This window comes from Chelonia mydas, chromosome 9 (genome assembly GCF_015237465.2).
Source record: "Chelonia mydas isolate rCheMyd1 chromosome 9, rCheMyd1.pri.v2, whole genome shotgun sequence".
NCBI classification, from domain to species: domain Eukaryota; kingdom Metazoa; phylum Chordata; order Testudines; family Cheloniidae; genus Chelonia; species Chelonia mydas.
The window spans coordinates 91,386,357-91,401,780 of record NC_057855.1 but is presented as its reverse complement, the minus strand read 5'-3'; the positions used below and the strand labels follow the sequence as shown (position 1 = coordinate 91,401,780).

Genomic DNA, 15,424 nt, shown 5'->3' with positions numbered 1-15,424 from the left:
GAATTAAGTGGAGTCACATCCCCGATTTGCTGCTTGGCTTGTACTGAGCATGCTCACACGGACTGAGCCGGATGCCCTCACTCCACCCCCCACTATTGTCAGGCTTGTGGAGGACATTAATGGACAAAGATTGGGCCCATAGTGTCATAAAAGTTTGCTAAAGAAATAGTACACTGCTGACATTACCTCATCCTGCCTTGAGTGTAAGGACTGGATTAGAAGACATCTCGAGATCCCTTCCATGGGGATACTATCATTCTATGACTCAAGCTTGCAGTTCTTAGACAAAACTTGCTATTGAAGTCAGTGGAAATACCTTCTGTGAATAAGGTAAGCAAACTGTAAGTTCTGATACTATACCGTGTCTTTAGGAACAGCCCCGAGTGTGGGTTGGTGTGTAAACTGCATTACTCCAAGAGGCATTGTGTCTTAGAAACACTTTTCTAAGGCACTGTCCCCCCCCTTGCTTTGGGGGTAAGTATGGATTAGAAATTTCCAACTGGTCTATACAAGTAGAAAATTACAATACTCCCCACCCCCACCCACACAGACTAAGCTACATTTTCCCAAGGTGATTGTGGAGCAGAGTGGAGCCAAGACTCCACCCTATTTCTAGCCACCTGCCCCAGAGTGGGCAGCAGCAAGTATATAGCACCCACTTACTCCCACAGATGTGGACCCAAGGTCCAGGTAGCCGATGAAGGGGTGCAGTGAGGATTCTTTCTTCCCGTTATGTCTCTGTGGATGTATAGTCTGCCACAATCTAGCTTGTAGCTAGCAATAATAATAGGGTAAGTGGCTTTGGTATAGTAATTTAATTTCCTTTATTTTTCCTCAATAAATTAGTAAATAATGCTATAATTTCTACAAGAATGCAATAGTAGCATTGACCGTAGTACTGTCCTCTAACTTTACACTAGCAAATGATCCCAAGGTAGTGATATCATTATGGCAGAATGTGTTATAAAACGAACTAAATAAAATGATGTTGCATTTGAGTTTGCAACCTGAAAATTGGAAGCGGCAATGAAAATCAAGTTTAACTCAGCCTCACATACTTAGGTGGCTTTACATCCTGTTAATAAACTATACTCAAGTCTATTCACTCCAAGCATGAATGATCTTGAATTGCTCAAACCGATTATTAATTCATCTTTCTGATTTCAAGATTGTCTTTGTGGCATTAGTCTGTCTTTTTTTCCCCCCCGCCCTGTATGAAAACAAGTATGCAAGTCTAAGGATACATGGAATCATCAGGAGATAGACATATGCTTGCCTGCAGTCTCTGTGGGTCTTGCAGGTTCAAACACAACCTGCCGGAATCATAAGAACTTTAATTGAGTAGATAAAGAGGTCCTCATAATTATAAACTGCAGTAGGTATAACAAGAGGCTAAATACATAGCTGTGGTTTTAATTAGCTGGTGCTTCAAATTAGTAATTGTGGTTTCACTCAGAAATCAGTGACTTTATACACTGTCAAAGCCTCATCACTGTGCAGTTCATTCCTCATTATATCTCTCCATGTGAAGCTTCTAATACAACATCATACTGAGCTAAAAAGGCAAAAGTTGTAGATATTTGGTTATCTTCCAAGTACAGTAGAGCTCTATGGAGATTAAATTCATTCTCATCAGGATATCAGAATTCACTGTTCTCCGTTACATAAGTGTGTGCGCATGTATATATAAAATTTAGCAGGCAAATATTTCTTACAGCAGATAACGTCAGTGTGCATACTTAATCTGCTATTCAAATTGTCATCTGGAATTTGTAGCTATTTAACGGACACAAAATAGAGCCAAAAGTCTTATAACAAATCAAATAGAGGTTGAAAGCACAGAAGTGTCCCTTAATACTTGTCGCATGAGGGGTTGTCAATGCAAGTGGATACATGCATCTCTTCTTTTTTTTTTTTCCCTCTTCAGTGTTTTAATTACATCTTTTCCCTCAGAGGAGCAGGAAGTAGTTTGCAAAGACAAGAGACCAAAGTACTTCAGTCCTGTTCATGAGAGAAGTAGACGTGATCTCTCAGCTTGTCATCTAGGTCTGGCAGGTGCACAAAGTGAGCTGACATAAAGATAACTGACGTCTTGCTACCACTACTCTGAGGCAATAGACATTTTTTGTTTATTTGCTTGTGTGCAGAATTATCTGCCGCCGAAGCCAACTAATCTAACGTCCTTCCCTTCTGAACAGCACTAAATGAAACATTGTTTAATCATCCCCTAGGTCTAAGCTGGCCATTTCACCCCATTTTTAGGTGGGCAGTCCTCTTTTTTTGCGTGGTTTGGCCCCGGTCCGTTATTGAGATAGAATCGGACATGGTTTTGTCTGGTATCATATAAGGACACCATTTTGAACAGCAAGCTCTTTTCAGTGTGATATAAGTGTGATATCGCATGCAACATGCCTGTGAGGTCACGCCAATGGGAGCAGAGTGGCATGCTCTTCAAAATGGTGTCCTCCATACAGCATGACCTTGTACGCATCATGCGTGCGAGGTCACACTGGCAGGGGCAGGGGCATCTCACCAGGGTGGGCCTATACCATTTCAGGAAGTACTGGAATGTCCAGTATTCTGGGAATACATGAGTGGTCCACCCTCCCTATGCCCACAACTAAATGATACATAAATGTTAACAAGTATGCGGGATTGAAGTAGTTGTTCTGAATCACACTTGGCTGCAGTAGAATGTTGTGATGTAGGCACGTGTTACACAGTTAAAGGAAACTGAAGATGTCACTAGGTCTGGTTGGCTCCATAGTTGCTTCTCCATATAGGTATATTCTTTCTGTGTGTGTGTGTGTGTACATACACGTACGCACACAGCGTGCCTACATATTTATACATGTACACTTATAGACAAGTTGTACTGAATTTTTTCTGGCAGAAAGCACCATCTGGAAATGGCAGATTTTGTGTGTTTTTTTAATTTTAGAATGACTAGTTCTATTTAGAGACATGGTAGGTGAGGTAATATCTTTTATTGGATCAACTTCTCTTTGTGGAAAAGATAAGCTTTCCAGCTTTGCAGAGCTCTTCTTCAGGTCTGGAGAAGGTAACGAGAGTGTCTAAACTAGATATAAAATGGGACAGGTTAAGCATAAGAAGTTCACATATGCTGTAGGAGACCACTTAAAATGAAGTGGCCAGTTAAGGGTTAGCAGACAGTAGGGTGTTTACAAATGGTTGTAATGACCATAAATCTGGTGTCTTTTACTGAGTCTGTGGTTTTCAGTGCCCAGCAGAGTTAGGAATTTATGTTTTCAGGCTCATCTTTCAGAGGTGTTGTGCAGGTTTCCTTTGAAGACGCTCACCCACGGGTGATAGGGTGTTTTTATCTTTTATCATTTTTTCTGTAAGAGTTCATTTGAGAGAGTAGTGATTGTCTGGTTTCACCCACATAGTTATTGTTGGAGCATTTGATGTACTGGATGAGGTACACCACATGTGATGGGCATGGGTAGAAGACATGGATCTTGAAAGGTGCGTTCTGAAGGATATAGATCATTGTAGCAGTCTACAGGTTTTGTATGTATTGTTCTGGCAGAGTCTGGTGGCACTTTGAGTTGGACTGTGGGGAGCTTGCTTCTGATGATGAACTTGGCTAAATTGGGGGTTTGTTTGAAGGCAAGAAGGGGGTGAGGGCGGGAAAGATTTCTTTCAGGATGTGATCCACCATCAAGTCTGAGTTGTAACTTTTTGATGATACCTGTTATGGGTTCTAGTGTGGGGTGGTACTGGAGCAGGTTCTTCCACGGTAGTTGGATGGTTCGTTCCATGATGTGGTCTGTTTTTCTCCTGGAGTATCCTAGTGTAGTGAATGCAGATTTTAAGTGTGTTTAGGTGTGTATGCTGGGATTTCTCTTTGGAACAAATTCTGTGATATCTGAGTGCTGGGCTAAATAGCTGTATTTAGTACGGTACTATGATCCCAAATTTACATTTGGGAAAACTGTTGGATGGATTTCACTCTCTTTCAAAGTCATCGGTTTGAATTGCACTGTTTCCAGTGTTTTGTTCCTAATACTGGTAACAATGAATGTTTAACTGACGTATGGGGAACATAATTGCTTGTCTTTTTTGTCTTATCCTCTTTTTCAGTCACTATGAGCAAGACCGGAGTGCACTTAAAAGGAAAGAATGGGAGCGAAGAAATCAAGAAGTCCAGCAAGATGAAGATCTCTTTGCTTCAGGTTTTAATCTCTTTGGGGAACCCTACAAGGTAAATGGCTATATGATACTTTACACTTTTAGAGTGTCTTTCATCTGAATGCATTTTGCACCTACTCATTAAGCCTTACCTCTGAGGAAGAAAAGTATTATGATGATCTTGATTGTCTGACTCTACAGATAGTTAGACCTTTGAAATTAGTAAATTGAAGCACAGTCAGGTTAAGTAACATGGCCAACATTATACAGCATTTTGGTGACAAAACCAGGGATTGAAACAAGGAGTTTGGATTCATATTCCCTTTTCTGAACGTTCTGCACACTCCCTCAATAAGTATATATTGCTCTCCAAAGGAATTTTTACTTAGGTTTTCCTAACTCCAAAATGACATTTAATCTCTTTATTTTTAAAGAGGAAAATATACTTGATTTGTTCAAACCAGAATCTCTTCGTTTAATTATGAGCCCGGAAGCTCTCCCTTTGCAATCATAATTGTCCAAAGAAGTGTTCAGGGAGAATGTCTGTTTGAATTCTTTGGGGAGCATAACAAGGATATCAAAGAGACTTATGATGAGACTTATTCTCTGTAAGGAGCTTTGCTGTCTGAGAATTTCATCACCAGGGGATGTCCCCCTTGATTATTTCTGCTGCTTTGATTTGTAGCCAGGCATCCCCTGATGGATTCATCAGAATGTAAATGTACATGTCACTTTCTCTTCCCAATCAGTGACATCCATTGAAAGGCCACCACTTTAGCATTCCATTTTATATTGTTAGCAGCTGTAGGGAGGATGAGTGCTCTTTGCAAATCACCAGTAAGGGGGAAAGACCAGCATCGTTATGAAGTGGTGGTTCATAATTATAGGTTGGGAGACTGTTTCAACCAACCGGGGACAGTAGTTTACTGGTTAAAATCTAATCTGGCAAACTACAATGGGATATTTTATGTTGGGCCACCCCCTTTCTCACGAGGAGTTCGCATTTACTACACACACAATCCCGTCGATTTGAGAGAGACTCCTTGCAAAGTAAGGCCCCAATCCTGCAACCATTAGTGCATATTCTTAATTCTAAGAACATGAATAGGTCCCTTGATTTCAGTGAGACTACACGTGGAAGCAGAGTTAAGCTTGCGTGCAAGTGTTTGTAAGAGCTATGGATCCACTCAGTGTCAGTAAGGGTAGCAGAACCTAATCCATTGTGGTTACTCTGAATTACTGAATTCAACTGTATCTACTACTGAAATATGAAATCCTGTAGGAATAAAAAGGGACTATACCACACAGAGGATCTACATGCTTTTGATTTGGATGGGTTTGCAGCAGCTAGTTAATCTTTTCTTTTGTATTTCATAGCTTTTGGTTTATTGCAGATGAATTCGATATCGAGTAGCTCTTCCAATAATGGGATACTGATTGCAAAGGTCTGAAATGAGCATCCCAAATTTTAAAAAAAAATCACAACTGAGTTCTAAGGTGGGTTGACTGTACAGTGGCTCATTTTAATGGAAGTGTTTAAAATGTTCCAAATGACCCTAGTGGATCATTTCTAACTACTATATTATCTCTCCCAGTATGCACAGATTATGTTCATGAGAGATAACAAGTATGGCCCTGACACTGCCAACACTTATGCATGTGCTTAATTTGTTTCTATTCATATGCTTAAAGTTAAGCTTGTGCAAAAATGTTTGTAGAATCTAGGCCTCTTGATATAAAATGTTCTCTGTGCGAGAGGGAAAGCCAAGTGTTGGGATGTTAATCTACCAAGAACATGCAAGTATGCGGGGGAACAGTTTTACAACATGTAGCAATATGATTGAGCACTCCCCCCCCCCCAATTATTTGTGTAGTTATGACTGGTATATTACATCACACAGATGAAGAAGAAACTTGACACATTCACTGCACTTGATGTAATGAAGTGCCAAAAAAAAAAAAAAAGTTTTCATAGAGTCAGAGAGTTTTAAGGCCAGAAGGGCTCACCAGATTATCTAGTCTGACCTTCTGTGTGTCACAGGCCACCAACACCATGCTCAGGTTCATCTGGAGATGGAGTGTCATGATTACTCCTCTTGGAATTGTTTTTAGTCCTGGCCTTCTGCTCCCACCTAGTTAAGCTACACTTTAAAGATTGATAATAAAACATAGCATTGGAGTTTATGGGATGAAATAGATAGGAGCCTAATGAAAAATCAAACAATATGGATCTTTGAAATAATTTCCAAATGTAGAGAAATAAGTCCAGATTTTTAATAAAGGCTTATGGAAATGTGCAAGTAAGAGATTGCAGCTTTATGAAAATGCTTATTGACCTCATAGAATTTGTGGGGGCAGTTTTTCATTGAGGATGTATTGTGTGTTTAAGATAAATAACACTTTCTGTCAAAGAGAGAGGTTCTCTAAATGCTGATTTCTTTTCTAGCAATGTGTATGGTTTTTGAGTTGGCGTTCTGAAAATATATTCTCATTATTGTCAAGGTTTATTTTTTTTTTGTCTTCCTCCTCCCGTTCATTTTGAAACAATGAATTGGGTGGAGAATTTACCCAAAATTAACTTAAACAAAATAATACAGAATTTTCATCATGAGAATTAAAAATTATACACTTCAAAACCATTCTTAATATCTACTGTGCCCTCAGAAAGATATCTTTTAAATTGCTAAAATAGTCCCTACATTTTGAAATTTGTGTCCACTTGCTCAGAACTGGACAACTGAGTACACAATACCTGCATTTAAAATCTATGCATTTCTATAATAGCCCTTAAAGAATAGATATATTACTTTCAAAAATATCCATCATCACCCGTTTTACAAGGTGAACTCTTGAATACAACTTCTTTAGAATTGTACTCTCTTAGAACAGCATAAAAATTAGTGTAAAAATTGGTGTGTATAAATAAATTGTTAAACAACCAAATACAAAAATAATAGTTTTAATTTGTTTTAAATCCACAGAAGCAAGGAAAATTAAGACTATATATATCCTTAATATTCATTTTATATATATATATATATATATATATATATATATATATATATATATATAAAATAAACTCCACCCATTTTGTCTTGATTTTTACGTCAGGAGGAATTAAGGACAAAGTGGTTGTCTGATATTTCCTTTATAGCAGTGGTTCTCAAACTAGGGCCGCCGTTTGTTCAGGGAAAGCCCCTGGTGGGCCTGTTTACCTGCCGCGTCCGCAGGTTCGGCCGATTGCGGCTCCCACTGGCTGCGGTTCGCCGCTCCAGGCCAATGGAGGCTGCAGGAAGGGCAGCCAGGACATCCCTCGGCCCGCACCGCTTCCTGCAGCCCCCATTGGCCTGGAGCAGCAAACCATGGCCAGTGGGAGCTGCAATTGGCTGAACCTGCAGACGCGACAGATAAAAAAACCTGCCTGGCCCGCCAGGGGCTTTCCCTGAATAAGCAGCGGCCCAAGTTTGAGAACAACTGCTTTATAGGAATGAGCTATTAAGGGCCCAATCCAGGTTCCATTAATGTTAGTGGAAATTTAACTGATGACAAATGGGGGCTGGATTTGACCCTTAAAGACAGAGTTGTGGTTTATGTTACAAAGCAAGTGCAGAGTGAACTCTGGGCCTGATTCGTGTTTATGAAAGAGCAGTGTAAACCAGCCTTAAAGTGAGTGTAAATGTAACTTATGCCCCCTTTTAAAGCCTCGTTACACTACCAGGTGCAAAGGATCCTTGGTGTGAATGAGAATTAGGCCCTCTGTATCCAACAAGAATAGTGCAAAGTGCACCCACTTAGTCTGCTCTGGTTGCTGCCAATGACAGTAACATCAAAAGAGAGCATGTTTGGACTTATTTTCCAACATTTTGACATACTGAAATTGTATTCAATGGTAAACCCTGTGTACTTTTAATGTGTGTGAGGAGAAGCAAGAGGGATTTGGGAATAGATTTGTTTCTTTTCCAGTCAGAACAAATTCTGATTTCAGTCTCATTGATGTAAATTATTTCAGATTTACTCTGATGTTGCTGAGATCAGAATATGGTCCATTCTCCTGTATCCATAATGAGGAGTGGCAATGCCACTTGTCCAAAATAAATGAAGCTGCCAGCAAGAAGCAAGCAGACCCTCAGTTAGGTTTGCAGAGGAAAGGGAAAGAGAAGGTATCCATCAAATGCAAATGGAGTGACCTTTCACCACGCATGGGGTCAGATCCTCAATTAGCAAAGTCAATAAAGTTAATGGAGCCATGCTGATTTACATCAACTAAAGATCTGGCCCATGAATTTCCAAAGGACCACAGAAGTTGAAGTGGGGAGAAGAGAATCTGAGAAATACAAAACATCTCTCTCCATCTCGTTGGTTCCCTGTTCTAATATCTCTGTTCTGCACACCCACCCTTCCCCATTCACTGCAGCATTTAACCCAAAATGGGGAACTATTGGATGGGGCTGCTACCAGTGCCACTTCGTATGAGGATGAGAAAACAGGTAAATAGCCAACACCTGGTAGATGAACTGTAGCTGCTTGGAATGTTAAAAATAGTCCAGAGAGACAAGGTGGGTGAGGTAATATCTTTTACTGGACCAACTTCTGTTGGTGAAAGTAACAAGCTTTCGAGCTCCATAGAGCTTTCTTCATACCCGGGATGAAGTAGCCTGAAGGAGAGCTCTGTGAAGCTCAAAACTTGTCTCTTTCACCAAAAGAAGTTGATCCACAAAAGATATTACTTCACCCATCTTGGCTCTCTCATGCCCTGAGACCAACCTGCCGACAAACAACACTGCAAACAAAAATAAGCCAGGGAGATGTAACTTCGTGGGCAGAAGTGCAACATAAATATAGTTTATCATGTGGCTCTCTGCCATGAATTATATGGATATCACCGTCACTTGTATACTTATGGAAAGGCTGCCTAATCACCTACTCCTTTATTATGTCCGTCTATCTTATGTACTTTTCATAGGGGGTGGGTGTGTGTGTGTGTGTGTGTGTAGAAAGATGTTCTTTTTATGTGTCAGAGTCTCATGCAGAAAACCGCACTTTCAAAAATATTGTGCTGTCTACCACAATTTTGGCCAGCATGGATAAAGAGGTATGAGCATTGCCTATTGCCAGTTATGGATCATGTGAGCTTTCTAGAGGTCTCCCTTTCAAACACTGATACTGCTTAATTTGTCAGAGCTGACTAGATCACAGCCTGGGGTCTCATGTCTGCAGATGCTTGAATCAGCAGTGTAGGAATTTTCCTGGCAGAGGCTGCAGTTTTACTAGGGATACCCTTTAATGTTTTGCATTAATAAATAGGTTTGGATATAATTAGGGTTTTTTTAAATTTTTTCTTTTTGAGGTTTGCCTTGAAATAGTTCAGCTGGAGAAATAGGTACCAATTGAAAGAATTTTCTTTTGCATGAGTCTTTGGAGAACGTTAAATCTTTTTTAGGTATTGCCCCTTCACTGTGTTCAAGCATAGCGTAAAGTATCTCACCTTCTAGTCCGTAGAGGTTAGTTATGCTGGGAGGCATGAGAAAATGAATGAATTATGAAACCTCAGGCTTTCATAGGAATTGTCACAAAACCCATATTAATTGGGCCCATAAGTCTGAATGCATTAGTTTTGTTCTTTGTAGAACCATAATGCAATAGCTAGTGAGCAAATTAGCCTTTCAATAGGATTTTATTTCTGATTTTTTTTTAAAGCAATAGAGCCAAACATAGAAAAGTGTGCATTTCCTAAATTAATGAGTGGCTAGAAGGGGCGGGGGGAGTACTGCTAGTCTTGAATCACAAACCAGATATATAATTTATGTCTTGGAATACTCAGAAGATACGTTTCCTTAATGGTGGCAAAACCACAGTTCAACTTGTTGCTCAGAAAATAGAGTAGAGAAGTTTCCTTTAAGAAATCAATGGATTATCCATAAGAGGGTGTTAAAAATGTCCCCTACCTGGTAACATGTAATGGGCGGAAATAGTTAATTTCATTTTTGTAGTGCTTGTAGCAAGACTAGCCAGGCATACCCTGCTTTTCAATAAGAATGCTAAATCTGTTGAGGAAGAAAATAAAAATATTACTGATATGTGTCAAGACTTAAGTCTAGATTCTGCCCTGAATTACACACAGTGCCCCTCGTTGACTTCAATGAGGTCACACAATGAGGAGAGTTTGGCCCTAGGGGTGCATTTTCTATTTGTGTTTTACTGTATTTCAAGCTACAGTGGACTATCTCTTTATTGGCAGAGGTATTTATGTTTTGAGGGCCTGATCCAAAATCCATTAAAGCCACTGATAATCTTTCCACTGACTTCAGTAAGCATCGGATCAGGATCTGAGAGAGTTTTAAAATAGGCTCAGGAGGTTTAAATTAATTATCTCTGTGCTTTTCAGAAAAGGGTTTTTTTCATTAATACTCCCAGAAAATGACTACAAATAATAATACCTTACATTTATTAAGTGCCTTTCATCCCAAAGGATGTGAACATTTTGCATAAAACAGAGAGCTAGTGTTAAGTGAAATGACATTTAGCATTAGGTGACATGTTTAAAAAAAACCTGAGAGTCAGATACCTCTAACAGTAAAAATGATTGAAAATCCATGTATTAAAATTAAAATATTGAGTCTCTCTGTGAAGGCTTAGAGAAGAAGCTCTTTTATGTGCTGCTGTGATATTAAAATGTTACAGTGCAATAATGTGTTCCTGGTACTCTTTTTACTTTTCTCCTTTATGGATAGTAAGTTAAGTGTAAATTGAAAATGTAACCAAAATGCTGATGAAAGCGAGTGGTTCTGGACTTTCTAGATACTTAGCCATCACGTGGGCTGTGTCTCAAAGAGTTAAAAAGTTTGGTGGGGAAGGAAGAAACAGCACAAGTATGTAAGTGTTTAAGGCTTGCATCATAATTCCTGCTGTGCCCTTAAGCACAATGGAATCTCCTTGTTTTAATTTTGGGGGTTGAACAGAGAGTCTGATTTTGGCTGCTGCCCAGATGGCACGTTGTGCAACTCAGTTGAAGGAAACTGCTCATATACAAAGAGGTCATTCTTGGCTTAGCTCGAATATATTTTTTGCCACTAAAATGACCAACCTAGGGACTTTTAGTGAACAAAAGTGATTCCTAGTCCTGCACAGCTGTAACTATTAACCATCTTGGTTAGAAGCACTCATACAGATGAGAACAATACTGGACAGTTAACATTTAAATTGCTCCTTCCATGCAGTGGTAATATACATTATAATTCCTGCAAGTTGAGCTAGAGAAAATCAGCATTTATTATCTTTTCCCCCAAATGTTTTATACTGCATGAGAAGTACCTAGAAAATAAATCTTTTTGCAACATTTCTCTCCTCTATAGACTAGTTGAGCATTGGAAATCTAAGCAGATATTCCAAGAGGAATCCATGCATGAATTTTCTGTCTTCATTCTTTCTTTTGCTCAGCGTTTGGGAGGAAAGGGGGACTTAACTTGAAGTATGAGCATGCTTTGAGAGAAATTATATGAAGTATCAAGCCCTACCTCACATATATTGTAGCTTCAAACTCTGCTTCCAGATTGTCGAAGTTCAGCATATGCTTGGACAGGCATGATTGTTTTGAAAGCAGTGTTTCTCTTGAGTCTGATAAAGTAACGAGTGTATAGGGAATAGGCTGTTTTAATGCAATGCTGGTCATTTCAGCGGAACGTAAAGGGTTATAAGAGGACTGCGTTTATTGGTTCTATGTTGGTTGACTTTTTTTAAAACAAAAAGGAAAATGAAATTAGCTGCATATCAATTATAACCTTTCAGCTTGTTCACCCAGTCTACTATATATAGCAGAGTAAAAACCACTTCAGAAGGAAAAATAATAGTAAAACATAGATGAATCGGAACTTACTTCATGATTATTGTGATTTGAAGAGAAGAAGTGTGAGTGACTGATTCATGAACACACCACACTCTCAGCCAATAGAGGCCTCCTGGTGCTTCAGAATATAGAAATTACATGCTACTTTAGTACATCTTTGGAACACTCTTTTAGTAGCAGTTAATTCACCAGTTGGAAGCAGTATGTTTTCTAGATCTCAAATATTACGTATATTGGGCCAAACTGAGCCCTGTATAAAGGAATCATTAAAGTTACACATGGGATGAATTTAGCTCCTTATGTTTATTGTTGGTTTAGCCTGGTTTATAGCAATAACATATTTAAATAAAATGTTTGATTTTAATTCAAATACTCAATAACCAGTAATTGAACATTCACATTTTGCAGAATATAAAATGTACAAGCCCAACTTATCTGACATAAAACCAGACTGTTTTGCTCATAACATCCATAACTGATGTAATTTAAATATTTCTCTGAGAACATATTTAAGAAAAAAGGAAGCAGTATACAAATGTTACTCATGCAAGCCTGTTCCAAGAGGTTCTTTGAACACAGTTATTGATGAGTTTTTCTTACATAACATATGCAAAATGTAATTGAAATTAAATTAAATGTCAGCATGACGCTATTAAGTAGCTAACATTTGCCGTCGTTTCCTAAGACAACCATTCCAAGCAGTAACTTCACAACCAGGAATTTACTCACTCTTTTCCCTATGTCTTTTTGGTATTTTAGACAAATAAAGGTGATGCCCTTGCTAACCGTGTCCAAAACACATTGGGAAACTATGATGAAATGAAGGACTTGTTAACCAACCATTCCAACCAGAGCCACCTTGTAGGAATCCCAAAGAATTCTGTACCACAGACTCCCATTGACAAAAATGAACAGAACTTTTTTCCAGAACAGAGAAACAGGATGATTCCGTCTCACCAGATCAGTGGTCACTCGTCAACGTCAATGCCCCCACCTTCTTCACTGTCATCAAATTCTACTTTGCTACACAGTCACCAGAGCAGCAGGAAATCCAGGACAGATTGGTCACGTGGTGGTCACAGCTCTAATGGTGCACAGCCAAGCCAATCCAATAGTCAACAGAGTAGGACAAAACATAGCTCTTCACATGACCAGCCTCAAGGCAGGTACGACGACCTCTACAGCTGTCAGAGTGAGCAACATAAAAATGGAGGCGCTGAGGAAGCAAACCCGGCTCCATCATCTTCACATTCACGGAGGCACAATCATTCCAAATCAACAACTGGAGAACATTCTTATAAAGAAAACAGTCATTCCAAGTCACCTGTAGAACTTGAGTTTGTAGGGCACGGTCCTGGATCTCCACTTCCTTCTACATCTTTGTTATCCGCAAACAATGGTCTCTCAACCCAGAGTTTCCCACCAGGACTGCATTGTAAAACTAGCATGGTCCAGCAAAAACCTACAGCTTATGTAAGGCCTATGGATGGTCAGGACCAAGTACCTAATGACTCACCTGAACTGAAACCTCCAATAGAAATTGAGAGTGGTTATGGAAATCAAACATTTGGAACACTGTTGGAAGGAAAAGCTAATGCACCCAGTTCTAAGAATAAATTACCAAAGCTTACCATTCCTCAAGCTAGCGAGGTAAGTCATTTTCTTAGTTCACTTTTTTCTAGAATCTTAACAGGTCTGACCTGATGAGTATTTAACCTAGTATATGTCTGTTTCTTTAAGTATGAAGTTCCAGTTCCTGAAATTGTGATCTGAAAAGACACCCCTTTCCTAGAAAATGCATGGTTATCTTTTCTTTTGGTAAGGATTGTTGTGACAACCCTAGTAAGCAGTGATACATCAATTTTTAAAATCAAAGTGTGGAATGCTAACTTTGATTCTGTCACACTAACAGTAAAAGGTCAGATCCTTGGCTGGCCACAGCACTCTAATATATCTTAATTCAGCTGCATTGTTCACAGTTTTGCAGATTTATTTTGGAATTAATCCGATTTAAAGAATGCTGTTATGCACTGTGCCAAAGGAGAAAAAAAATCTAAAATAAACTTGGAAATGCCTTGACCACTTTAATGCCCATTGTACAGAACTGCTAACAATAAGGGGTATGTTTTCGTTGCTCATTTCCCATTGACTTTAATGGAATTAATGTGCCTTAAACTGTGAGAAACACTTTTGAAAATGTATCCCGTTAAGTCTTCATGCATTTTTCAATAGCACTTAGCAGTGGGATTCAATGCCAATTCCTGGCACCAAGAACTTAAATTGCTGAGTTTTGTGTTGCTGGTCTGTTACAACAGTTCTGTGATTAAAGTTATAATTAGCTCTTATTTCTCTCCTGGACACTTCAAGCACAGCTGTATTGCAAGGGTACCAGCTGAAGCATTTGTACTGATATAATAAATTTCTTATTCAGAGTTGCTCTAAAGCAGTAACCATTGCAAGGTAGGTTTTTAGTACATGCATGAACAGAGTTACAACATGGGATTTTCATAGCTTTCTGTTTTCCCCCAAGATTACTTCCCTGCTTGTTAATATTTTTATACCAGAAATAAGAAATGATTAATTCTTAAGACACTTTATTGGAAAAGGTCAGCTTTTCCTATTGGAATAATTGTTTTGAGCCAATAATTTGTTTGACTGTTTAAAAACTTGATGTTATTTATTAACATTCCAGGCAGCAACAAAGACTGATGTGTTTTGCAGTAGAGTTTGGAATAATTTTTCTGGGAACTGCATCTGAAAACAGTAAAAAGGCCTGTTTATATCAGGTGGAAGCTGAGGGTTGCTTGCAGATGGCATTTTATTAGAAAATGTATTTGTTAATAAATGTAGCTTTGCACAAGATTCCTTTACAGATGTTTCTGTTTATTTTTACCTTAGGTTAGAAATCTGCTGAGGTAGATAGCTTCATACTCTCTTGCAATTTATCGCTAGTGGTGTTTGGCAAGTAAATAATTGCATATAAAAGAAATAATGATGGTGCAAAGGCAAATACATTTATTCACTTTTGATCTCTATTAAAATAACAATGAGTCAATAAGCACACTTTGAAGTGCAGCGTTAATATGGAGTATCTCTCTGTAGTGGAATATCAGGCTTACACCGTGGATCAACTTTTCCTCTACGTTCATCACAGGAGGGTGAAATCCTGGCCTTGTTCATGTCAGTGGGAGTTTTGCCATTGATCTCAATGACGGCAGGGTTTCCTCCAGAATCTCTTGGTATAGCTTTAAATACAACTGATGTGAACCATTTGTTTTTATTAATGGAAAGGCTGGTAGTCACTCAAATGAAAAAGTTATGTGGTGAATTTGTGCCTATAGCTGCTTTGGTTTATAGCCTGTGTAGCGAACACTTTGTGTGTATAATTAGCTTCATTTATTATGGAGTAAACAGTAAACTCAAGTC

At 38.9% G+C, this 15,424-nt stretch overlaps 1 protein-coding gene across 10 annotated transcripts in view; it reads left to right on the top strand.

Annotated features, from left to right (window-relative positions):
* Positions 1–15,424, top strand: part of AFF2 (AF4/FMR2 family member 2) — a 405,287-nt gene that overhangs the window by 102,000 nt on the left and 287,863 nt on the right. For 9 of the 10 annotated variants that reach the window (XM_043522588.1, XM_037909514.2, XM_043522586.1 and 6 more), the window contains exons 2-3: positions 4,108–4,228; positions 12,758–13,648. In XM_043522588.1, coding sequence (XP_043378523.1) covers positions 4,108–4,228; positions 12,758–13,648 — 1,012 coding nt within the window. Of the gene's footprint in view, positions 1–4,107; positions 4,229–5,549; positions 5,653–12,757; positions 13,649–15,424 lie in introns of all 10 variants that reach the window. The other variant, XM_043522589.1, reaches the window with a different exon arrangement.